We start from the raw sequence: 11,389 nt of genomic DNA, 5'->3' as shown, positions 1-11,389 counted from the left end.
CCAGAGGTCAGCATATCACTGGAAAATAGCTAAATATCAGTGTCCTCAAACTATACTTTCCAAGTTGTTCTCATCAGGTGCAGTTTCCAATTTCACTGATAGCAAGATTTAAAGGGTTTGTCCCTTGTGACAGCAAAAGCCAGAAAAGAGCTCTCAGAGTATGCATTGTAAAATGCAGAAGGTAGTCATTGATCAGTGGCTGGCACATCCCCTGGGTGACGAGTTTATTGAGAACAGTCAAGTAGATATCCACAGGTTTAAGGTGCTATTCCTGATGTGTCACTAGTGATGGAGTGAATGGACCTGGCAAGCACCTTCTGGGCAGGTGCCAGACTTGCTCAGTTGTGGGAAAAGCTTTAATTTTTAGTGCCTTTCAGCACAACTTGCAGTTGTAGTCCCACTCAGAAAGAATAATGTAGAATCAGAGATGAGAAATAAGAGTTTATCAGAGGCATGAAACAGCTTTCAGGCAAGAAGAAACTTAAGACTATTCACCTCAGGAAAAATAAGTTGGAGAGAATATGATAGCATAGAATCATGGAATGGTTTGAGTTGGAAGGGACCTTAAAGATGACTGAAATTAATTCCTTCAAAATAGGTTTATTGGCTTTCATGATATTATCCTGATTCCCTAATCATGAGCGAAATCAGGATGAGCTACCTTTCTAAAAGACCCACATTTTACATGATTTCCAAGATCAGATAGATGCAATCTGTTGCAAAACACCCAGAACCAGCCTCAAAACATCCTCATAAATACCAAAGAGCCTTGGTGTCACACAACACTAATTTCTCCTAGAGCACAATCTAATTTCTTAGTATGAAGAGCACAAGATTTACTGAACCCTTGGTGTTCTCACATTTGTGTTTTGAAACAAAACCTGAAGTGGATCCAGCTGTAGCAAAGAGTAGAAACCCTACCACCAAAAAATAAAATTAAGAATACAAACAAAAAAAGTCCAGCACAATTAAAAAAAAAAAGAAATAAAAAAGAACAACACTGAAATCTTTCATTATTTTTATTAAAGCTGCAGAGTCTTACTACACACAACAAATATTTTATTGATATAATCTAAGTTAATAAAATAGTTGAACAACTCTTTAGATTTATATTTGTATAGAAATGATCTGGGGAACATCTCATCTTGAGACAGCAGTGCCCGAAAGCAACTGTTCAGCAGGGTTTTTTAAAAGAAGAGTTTGGGACTAGAGGATGCACTGTTCATTCGCAAAGGAAAAAGAAAAAATCCATGCAAAAATAACTCCCACCCAAAGTGTAAGGCCATATGGAATGACCACGTGAGGGATGGCTCTTTCCTTCCTTTGTCACGCCTACTGTGGGAGCTTGTCATCTAAACTCAGTAATGAAAACAAGACAGAAAGAAAACTGAATTGCACAATCCTAGTCTGCAGGTGACAACGTCATAACATCTCTTTACAGAAGTCCCTACTCTGTTCCAGTTGGGAGGATGGGTTATGGTGCTGTGTCTGTCCCCAGCTGCCAGCTGATGTCAGTTACTGTCCGTGCTGTGAACACAAGTCAGTCTAGCTACTATTGCTTTGCTCTCCCTCCTTCACCTGGGTGTAGTTTACATTCTAGGCAGCACTGCCTGCCAAGGGCCGACTGCATGGTGTTCCTCCCCCCCCGTTCCAAACCCACAGCCCAAGGGATGATCTCCTGGGTGCAGCTGGGCCCGGGAGGTGTCTGTCCCAGAGCACCAGGCGCGTCCGTGCTAGATCATGCCGTTGATCTTAGTCCACTCGTAGATGTCCTGCTCGCACACGATGTCCGAGTTGATGAGGAGGTACCTGTCCCCCACACAGAAGTGCTTCTGGCAGGCAGCGCACTTGAAGCACTCGAGGTGATAGACCTTGTCCTTCACCCGCATGGTCATCTCGTAGGCGCGGATCCGCTTCTCGCAGGAGGCGCACAGTCCGTCCTGGCCAAAGAGCCTGCAATGACAGCACAGAGGTCAGCACGGCTCCTTGGCTGGGCAAAACCCAATCAAAACCAGAGCACAGCACCCTTGATCCATTAGGACAAGTGCTGACTTAGAGAGAGGTCACGTGGAAAGCTGCCCAGAAGAATTGGAAACTTTGCAACACCTAAAATTGAAACAGAAAATCCGAGGTTTTCACCTTGGATAAAATCACAGAATGGGTTGGGTTGGAAGGAAATTTAAAGTCCATCCTGTGCCACCCTTTGCCGTGGGCAGGGACACCTTCCACTAGCACAGGTTGCTCTAAGCCTCATTCAATCTTGACTTGGACATTTCCAGGGACGGGGCAGCCACAGCTTCTCTGGGCAACTTGTGCCAGGGCCTCCCTACCCTCCCAGGGAAGAATTTCCTCCTTAATATCCAAACTCAAATCTATCAATATAATTGGCTTCTCTGATCAATGACCTTATCCTGAATTGGTGGAGCAAAGGTTGCCCAGAGCACTGCATGAAGTTGTGCCATATTAACACTTCCTCTTCTGTGATCAACAGATATTACCTTTTGCTAGTAATTTTTGCCTTTCTCAAAATGTTGCTCTGTAATTTACGGCAAGGAGTTGGGATAAGCCATGGTCTAAGGCTCTCCTGCCTTTTGTCTGTGCCTCCACATTGGAAATTCTTTCAAGCATTTCTATATCCATGAAGGCACTCCTGATCCATGAAGTCACTGCTGATGGGTTTCAGAAGGACACATTCTAAGACCTCCTAGATACCTATGAGAAACCCTGCCAAGGTCCTCATGACATTGTCTATAAAAAGGAGACACTAATGAATGCCCTGCAGAGTTTATGAAGACAAATCAGTAATAAAGAAGCATGAATATATTAATGTTTTATTTTTAAAAAGGACAAATGCTACAGGTGATGTATTCATTGAGTCTGACTTCCAAACTTCCATACCAATTCTGGAAAGAGTTTTTCCATCTCCTACACATCTCCTGCATGTGCTGTGCCTGATTTAAATCATCTAAATTGGAAAAGAGATGTCTGGTAAATTAAGAGACATTCAAGGAGAAAGAATATCATTCCTTTTGTCTGCCAGAAGATGTCAGTGTTTACTTCTGCCCAGTTAAAATAACGCTACGGTTACAAAAAGGTTACAAATTTTTCATTAATGAGGGAAGATATCTATTGCATTATTAAATAAATAAAAACATTGGACTGCACTGGAAGAAAATGCATTAATTGTATTGCCATACTTCCTGTTGCTTCCATTTTAAGATAAAAAGTATCTGGGAAGTGTAATTAACACTGGATCACTGCTGGATTTACAAGTGGTCCCATTAGCAGAATTCAGTCCTTAATTTTTGCTCAGCAAAATTCCATCAGCAAAGCCCAGGGACAGCATAATTTGGAAGTCCACTGAGATTTTGGTTTCATTTTTATTGGCAGGTAAATTAGCCTTCAGTAAAAAAGCTGGAAAAGTACCAAATATCATTATTCTGTTCCACAAACCTCCTGACACATTAGAGATCCATTAGAAGAAATGGAACACAACCAGCACAGCAAAGATCAATACATTTTAATCAAGAATATAAAGATCCTTTGTTATCAATTTTTGTGAAATATCATAGTCTCCAATTAATCCTTTACTTACAAATTTTGGCAAAACAGGCAGGCAGAGAGTAATTGATGAAAACACCCATTGCAAGTGCATTTGTAGGATCTGATTCTGCAAAATGTGGAAATTCTTGCTTATTCAGCACTGGGCTTAAGAATGCCAAAACCCCAAATTATCTTTCACCTCTTACCTGAGTTTAAACACCTTTAAGCTCCAAGGCAATTCTGGTAGAAGCAGAAAACTCCTTAAAACCATTCAGGGGAACCAGTTCATTTCCAGCTCAGTGGGAGATTGCTGGAATTCAGCCCCTTTTCCCAATTTCTGCTTGCCAGAATGCCACACTGACCCTTCACCTGGAGCTGTGGGGTTAGGTCTGTACAGAATGACATATGCCAAAAACTCTGAGTCCTAGGAGTTCTTTCTGTATTTTTCACATTTTCAAATAATTCTGGTTCATCCACAATGTGTAGCACTGCTTTCATTTCCATTAAAAATGCTTTTTTTTCTCCCCAAACTTTAAAAGATTTAGCTATAAACAACTCTATGTTGTTTATCTAACCAACACAGATAATCTCTAGCTTTACCTGTAACTTACTGAAGAATCCCAGCAATACTAAAAGTATCTGCATATGAATCCCAAAAATATGAGGACAGGCTGAGGGAGTTGGGGCTGTGCACTCTGGAGAGACCCTAGGGCCCCATCCAGTGCTTTAAGGGGTTCCAGGACAATTGGAGACAGACTTTTGACAAGGGATGGAGGAATGGGACAAGGGGGAATGGCTTTAAAGTACCAGAGGGTGTGTTTAGTTGGAATATTGGGAAGGAATTCTTCCCTGAGGTGAGGCCCTGGCATAGGTTGCCCAAGAAGCTGCAGATGCCCCATCCCTGGAAGACCAGCTTGGAGGGGAATTGGAGCAACCTGTCCCAGAGGAAGTGTCTCTGCCTGTGGCAGGGGCTGAAAGGAGAGGAGCTGTAAGGTCCCTTTCCAGCCCAAATGATCCAGGCACTCTAGGACAGGAGCCCATACTGCAAACCTGAGCTTGCAGACGCTGCCAGGCTTTGAAAGCCATTCCAAAGGAATTCCTCAATCCCAGCTGTACTCAGTAAAACAGGAGAGGGGGAGGAAGGGTGTGAGGAGTGGGATGCCTACCTGAGATAGTCCCTCCTGCAGAGCTTCCTGCCCAGCTTGTAGTAGAGGCGCCTGCCCACCTCGCCGAGCCGGCAGCCGCACAGGTCGCAGCTGAGGCAGTCCTCGTGCCAGTACTGGTCGATGGCCTTCAAGAAATAGCGGTCCCCGATGTTCTGCTGGCACCCCCCGCATGTCAGCAGCGACGGGGGGATCTGCAGCACCTCATCCACCGGCTCCCTGAGGGAGTGAGACAAACCTTGGACGAGGGAAACCCACTCCGGGAGCATCCACGCGAGAAGGAGGAAAAGCAAAATGAGTCCCAAGCTCAGACAGGTTAGGACAGGGAGGGTGGTGTCCTCGTTTTTGCTTGTTTTCAGCAGGACTAAGAAAGGGACCCAAGGGATTTCACACTTTCCATTGGGAAATGGAAATTTGGAGATTGAGTGTCACTTGTCAGAACAGCACAAAATGAATAAACACAACAGCTGATTCTGTTGCCCAACTGGTTTAAGTCTCGCTGCTGATTTTAATAAAGCCAGCATTTTACCTCATGTTGCTGCAGGACTTATTTTTTCCCTTAGCCAAGGACATGAATCCCCTGGGATGGGTTTATGCCAACACACCTCAATTATCTGGGATTTACACATCCATGAGTGAAAGGAGCCACAAATCTTTATTGTGATATTAGCAGACTCTTTATGCACCTATTTTGTTCCTTTTCCTAAAAAGCTTTGAGAGATAGGTTAATTCTGGTAAAAGAAGTGAGAATTTTCTTTGAAGCTACTTTCTTAAGTATTCCTGTGTCTTTTGGGGTAATTTCACAGCTAAAAAAAAAATTAAAATAACAGTTCTGGGATTCACCCAAATGCCAGAGAAGTAAATAAAAAAATTTACTGGATCTATCCCTTAAGCACTTGCTTAATTTCAAACCTGTGGCAAGTAGAGTGGACCCCAAATTTTTTCATATTATTGGATTAGTGCTCCAGCACAGAATCCCCGAGCAATTTGCTACTGTCATTGGTCTGTCCTCCCCTGGGCTGCTGGGGGCAGAGGAGACCTACACTGATGAAGAAGCTCTGCTCCCAGTTTCTAGCAGGCAACAGGAAAAAAATTGTATTACTCCTGCTTATTTACTGGATCAGCAGTTTTCTGGGCAAAAATTACTTTCTTCAGCAGGGAGGAACGACCTCTGGTCAAAAACTTCTGGGCTGAGAAAGTGATCCTGCAGTTTTTATTTAGGCAAGCTGAGCCCTGAGATATTATCTGGTTCTATTCTGCTCTGGCTTCTCCCCTCTAAGTTTAAACTGCTGTGCCCTGCAAGCTATGTTGTAACACCCCTCTCCTGCCAGCTCACCATCCTGTGAGTTTTCATTAAAATCATGGGGAACACATGATTAGGCCCTACTTTTTCCAAATTTTTCCTTTTGGGCTGCATGCTCCCTTTCCTAACACGTGGGCTCCAGGCTGACAACTTCTGAGAGCTTTCCAGTAGAAGGAAGCACACGTCATTATCCTTCATTATCAATTTTTTGAAACTTTGGAGTGTACCCCAAAATGTTTCATCTGAGGGGTGTTTGGGAATCCCAAGCCAGGTTTCTCTGAGAGCCCTAAGCTCTGGAACAGCCCAACGGATGTTTATGCAGAGCAGCATTCCTGGTTAACACATTAGGCTTTTGATGTCCACTGATTTCTAAGCCAGAACTTAAGCCACCAGAACACAAGGCAGGTAAATAAATAAAGATTAAAAAAACTTTGTAGATGAAAGCTGGACATCATTAGGAGCTGGGATTAGCGTTTCTTAAAAAAAAACAGCATAAAGGAAAATGTAATGTAAAACATCATGGAATGAAGTGATTTAACCCCCAAAAGCAGCAGTTCCCATGTGGTCGTTCCAGGCTCCAAGCAATGGCATTTTTAGTATCTGACAGGAAACAAACCACGAATGACTCAATTTACTGAGAGCGATGTTTTAAGCGTTATCTGGAAACGGAGATTTTATAATTTGTTTCTTTTTTCTTCTCTTTTACCGCGATCCCAGACAAGCCTAAGTGCAGTTAATTAGCACGTTCAGGGCTGAAGTGGCCCTGGGTCTGTGCTGAGTTACCATCCCTGGGTGTGCAGCAGGGATGGGACAGCGGGAGCACAGCCCGGGAGAAAGCCTGGATCTGGACACGGAAGACGGTCCCTTCCCTGAGTGGGAAGCCCAGGGAAGGAAATTCTCATCTCCTACATCCCGTCCATCAAGTGTCTACATGCTCTTTACAAAACACCCAGCCCCCACCAAAGCTTTCTACGAGCTTTTGGAAGTTGCATTACGAAAACGTGGAAGTTGGGCACCCGCAGCTAACAGCCCTGATCTTTCACTTATCGGCTGCAGCGAGTCGGGCAGATCGGGGATGGGGCCGAGAGGGTCCCTCGGGGTGGAAAACCTGAAAGCTTGGGAAGCGGGATGCTCTCTCTCGCGCCGAGCATCCCCACCACCCCGCGGTGGGATGAGCGAGTGGGAGATGCCCTGCCCGGGGGGAATTGCGCCTCTCTGCTCCCGGCTGCTCCTTCCCACAACTTGGGGGGCTCTCCCCAAGCTCCCCCACACCGTCAGCCCCGCGGGCCCGGGGCAGCCCGGTGTCCGATGCGGGGGAGGGGGATCGGAGCGGCGGGGGCTGCCGCCGAAGCCCTCCGGGGCTGCCGGGCACACAATGCCGGCGGCGGCTCCGTCGGGGAGGACGGGCGGCACCGGGAGGCTCCCGGGGACGATGGCGAGCGGGGGACCGGGCGGAAAAAGCGCGCACTTACTCGGAAGGATCGAGGCTTTTCCTCTCGATGGCCGATGACATTGGCAGGGCCGGTTCCTTTGTGGCGTGCCGGTGGTGGGCTCTGCCCCCGCCGCCCCCGCAGAGGCTGTCTGCTCGCGGAGCCTTGTCGCCAGCCGCGCTGCCCCGCCGCCCCGCGATGACATTCACAGGATTTCCTCCTGCAGCACCAAGACACAGAGAAAGACACCGGGGCTGGGGCTGCGCTCCGGCCCCGCACGGCCCCCCCCCGGCCCCGCACGGCCCCCCCGGCGCTGACCTCCCATCCCCGCCGCGCTCCCCCCGCGCCCCGGCCGGCGGGGCCGCTCCCGCGGCGGGCGGGGGGCGGCGGCCGCGGCCGCCACCGCGGCTCCGCGCCCGGCGCTCAGCGGCTCCGCGCGGGCAGCTCCGCACACGCTCTGCGCCCGGGCGGCAGCGCTGCGAGCGGCGGCAGCCGCATCCCCGGGATTATTATTACTCCGTGGCTCAGCCCCGGCTCTCTGGTTTCATTTCCTTTTTCCTGATCACGATTCAAATACAATAGAAGGAAATCACACTTAAAGAGACAGCTGCCCGTTTCTTAACTGCACTCCTGGGGATTCGGCAATACAAACAGCAGCATCACGACTTGCTGGGTTCCTTAAAGAGACAGAACGGGGCTCCCCAGAGCCAGGGCTGGGGGCTGCCGAGGCGTTCTCACGTTATTATTATTCCCTTACTAACGCTGTCTCTGTGCGCAGGCAGGTGGGCGACCTGAGAATGATCCCGAGAGCTGGAAAAAAATAGCGCCTGGTTCCGGATTGTGCCGCCTTCTCAGCTGCACACACAGCGGCACTCACCATCCCTCTCCTCGCCCTCTCCCTCTCTGACACGAACATGCACATGCCCACATGCACATGGGTTTGTGCGGCACTTGGAGAGCCACAGGTAAAGATCCCGAACGTTATTTGTCCGCCCAGAGTTCAAACTGGTCAGCTCAGTTGTGTCTCATTTATAGCCCCGAGTGAACATTTGCTTCCAGACACCCCCGGATTCTTGGTGTAACAAATTTACACCCTGGCACCGCGTGATGCTAATGAGCTATAAAAGCCGGTGAGTACCAAGTATCGATCTGTAATTAATCCAAGAGATGCCAAAGATGGGGAAAGTCTTGCCTGAATACGTCTATTTTCCCTCCCACCCTTCCTCCTCTCCATCAGCACAGCACATCCCGGAAAGGACTGATTTACAGCGCCAGAGTGAAAACTATTGCAGCAATCCGAGCCCTTGCCAGGCTCTGTGGCAGTAGACGCTGGCCCTTGCTGGAGGCAGAGTTCTGGATGGGATGAACAGCTTGCTCTGGTAATTCCTTTAAATGCAGTAAAGAAATATCTGTAATAAAGTCCCAGAGAGTAGTAGTAGCAGCAATATTTCGCTTCTATATTAATTCCCAGAAGAGAAATGTATTTGATGTCCATTTTTATGACTACATTCTCCTTTTTTTTCAGCTTTTTGGCAGCTGGGGATATAATATCTGCAATACATTAATGAGCCCGATCCAAAGATTAGTAATGTCAGCAGAAGGACTGTTATTCCTTTCAAGGGGCTTTGAACCAAGCTCTTGAAATACTTTAGAGCTATCACTGGTCATTAGAACACATCTTTCTTATTCTTTAAACACATTATCTACAATGTATTTTAAGCTATTACAGCAGGACAGTCACTCTCATTTCTGTTGAAGGAAAAGGCTCTTTTGTTAGGTTTTCACAGACAGGACTGAATTATATGATGAATATTTAATTTCTGGCATGTTTACCCTGTGATCAGCAAAGTAAAATAAATGTAAATCTTGCCAGAAGACTGAATAACTAAACTATTGCAAGACTCCATAGGAAAAAAAAATCTGCCAGGAACTTCACTTCCTAAAAAAAGGATCATAAATTCAATTAAAGATGGCTCAAAAACATGCAGAAGGACAGCAAATATGTTTAAAAATACCCAAGACATTCCTATGAGCTTGGTTCCTCCAGTGTCTCAAGGTTTAAAAAAATATAAACTCTTAAAATATAGAAGGCAAAATTTCCTGATGATTGGGGTACTCATATTCTGATAAACTCCTGATGGAATAATGTGAGTGATTCCATAATGCCAGTAAATGTTCTGGTCTCAGAAGTTGTGCACACACTTCAGACATGCTGGCCTGCTGCTCCTCTTCTATTTATTTTCCCAAAATTCACAGGAAATGAATATATTTAAGACCTCTGTGCCTTTGTGCATCTAAAAGAGTTCAAAAGTTTTGGTGAGGGACAAAAGTATCAACATTGGCACATAAGGAATTACTTAATTCCTTAGAAAAACAACATCAAAATGAGGTTTACAATACACAGTAGCCAGTGATTATTGTGAAAAACCAATTTTTTAAGGTTTTGCAATTCCTTGCTTTGCTCAGACCACCTCAGGTCTAGCAGATAATGAGATATTTCTCATATTCACAGTAAAACACAAGCACTGATGGACAGACCAGGAACATTCCATGCGTTGCCAGATTGGTCCCTTCACCTGCAGAAAAGCTTTTCTGCATAAAACCAGTGGAATAATGTGCAACAACGAAGCTGAAGAGGACAATTTGTATGTGTTTCACTTTTTCAGTCAGATCAAGAACAAACTTTCCTAGATGAAGTCAGATCTTTAAGCACAGAACTCGTGATAGTGCTGGGATCACTCCATGGGCCTGCAAGTACCATCTGTCTCCTCATCTAAAGTAATTTTAATTAAAACTGTGAGATTATTTCTTGTTTTCTCTCAGTCCTGTGAAGGAGAGATGCCAGGCAAAGTTGTGAGCAAAGAAAAGTGAAAAAAAAAAAGCTGGATTTGCAGCTAAAAGCTCATCAAGAAGGTCCTCAGAAGGCTGACCAAGAGCTGCATCTTCAAACACCTCTGAGGAACAAAGCCATACACCTTTTTGGAACAATTCCATTTTCATTTATTTGGTTTACATATAATAAGCTCTTGCTCTGGACAGTGAAATTTGGCCTTTCCAGCTGAGGATTTTCTGTTGCAGCGGAACAGATGACCAGTAATCAAGAAGGACTTCTTTTTCTTCACCTTGAGCAAGTCCCTTAATACCACTTTGCCTCAATTTTTCCATCTGCAAATGTTTACTTTCCTCAGCAGAATTGGCTGTTGATTTACTTTTGCCTCCTGCTGAATAACGTTCCCAAAGACAAAGCGTTATTCAGCGTTGGAATTGGTGGTGCCGACATTTCCTGCCCAGGCACAAAAAGACCAGCACTATTTTTAGTGAGGGCTTTTCTTTCCATTGTTTCTTCCTCTGTGAAGCTGGATTTTCCAGTGCTCTTTAGTGTGGCTTTTTGTGTGTGCGTGTATGTTCATTGATTGGAAATCCTGAGGGATGAGTTTTGGTTTCAATTAACTTTTATTAATAAAGATCACGCTGTAGACTAATTATTGGAGCATGGCTGGGGTCAAATCTGCTGTTAGAGACTACATTTAGCATTTGGGGCTTGGAATAATGTGCCATGAATAAGCCAGCTGGACTTTTCTGGATATTTCTCAATAAGAATTTAATGTAAAGCTGCATCATTTCTGTGAGTGGTGTAATCTAAAGAAGCAGCTCTATGTGTCTGTTTCCAAAGCATCCTCTCTTGCACTCAGGGAGTATTTTCAGCTTGGTTTTGGACGCCAAAATATCATCATCACCACTCAGCCTCAGGTTGTTCCTACCTTTAGTCCCTTGATATATCCCAGCTTTATCCCCCCTATAGCTTATGGATACTATTGAGCTATTTCAGGTCACCCTCATTTAGAGAAGTCTGTGTTCAATAAGATTAACTTTGCTGCCCTCAATAGCCAGTAATGCTGGTTGCCTAAAAATGCAGTTTATGAAGATTGAAGTCTCTGCATAGATGGAAG

General features: G+C 45.5%; 1 protein-coding gene across 1 annotated transcript; it reads right to left on the bottom strand.

The window, feature by feature from the left end:
* Nucleotides 1–1,042: 1,042 nt before the first annotated feature.
* On the bottom strand, nt 1,043–7,849 carry LMO2 (LIM domain only 2). The gene is made up of 4 exons (XM_084208024.1): nt 7,758–7,849; nt 7,482–7,659; nt 4,710–4,925; nt 1,043–1,953 (listed from the first exon to the last, which is right to left on the bottom strand). Exons 1-4 carry the CDS (start codon nt 7,762–7,764, stop codon nt 1,734–1,736), a joined length of 621 nt encoding a protein of 206 aa, XP_084064150.1. The 5' UTR covers nt 7,765–7,849; the 3' UTR covers nt 1,043–1,733.
* Nucleotides 7,850–11,389: the final 3,540 nt, after the last annotated feature.

The sequence above is a fragment of the Fringilla coelebs genome (genome assembly GCF_963513975.1).
Source record: "Fringilla coelebs genome assembly, chromosome: 6".
In the NCBI taxonomy this organism is placed as follows: Eukaryota; Metazoa; Chordata; class Aves; order Passeriformes; family Fringillidae; genus Fringilla; species Fringilla coelebs.
The sequence above is the reverse complement of the archived record's forward strand: the minus strand, read 5'-3'. Positions and strand labels throughout refer to the sequence as shown.

Bases quoted from the DNA above. Each gene is read 5' to 3' on its own strand.
- LMO2 (XM_084208024.1), bottom strand. The intron at 4,926-7,481 runs GTAAGTGCGCGC...TCACTCCCTCAG, and splicing joins AAAAGCCTCGATCCTTCCGA to GGAGCCGGTGGATGAGGTGC. The intron at 1,954-4,709 runs GTAGGCATCCCA...CTGTCATTGCAG, and splicing joins TGCAGGAGGGACTATCTCAG to GCTCTTTGGCCAGGACGGAC.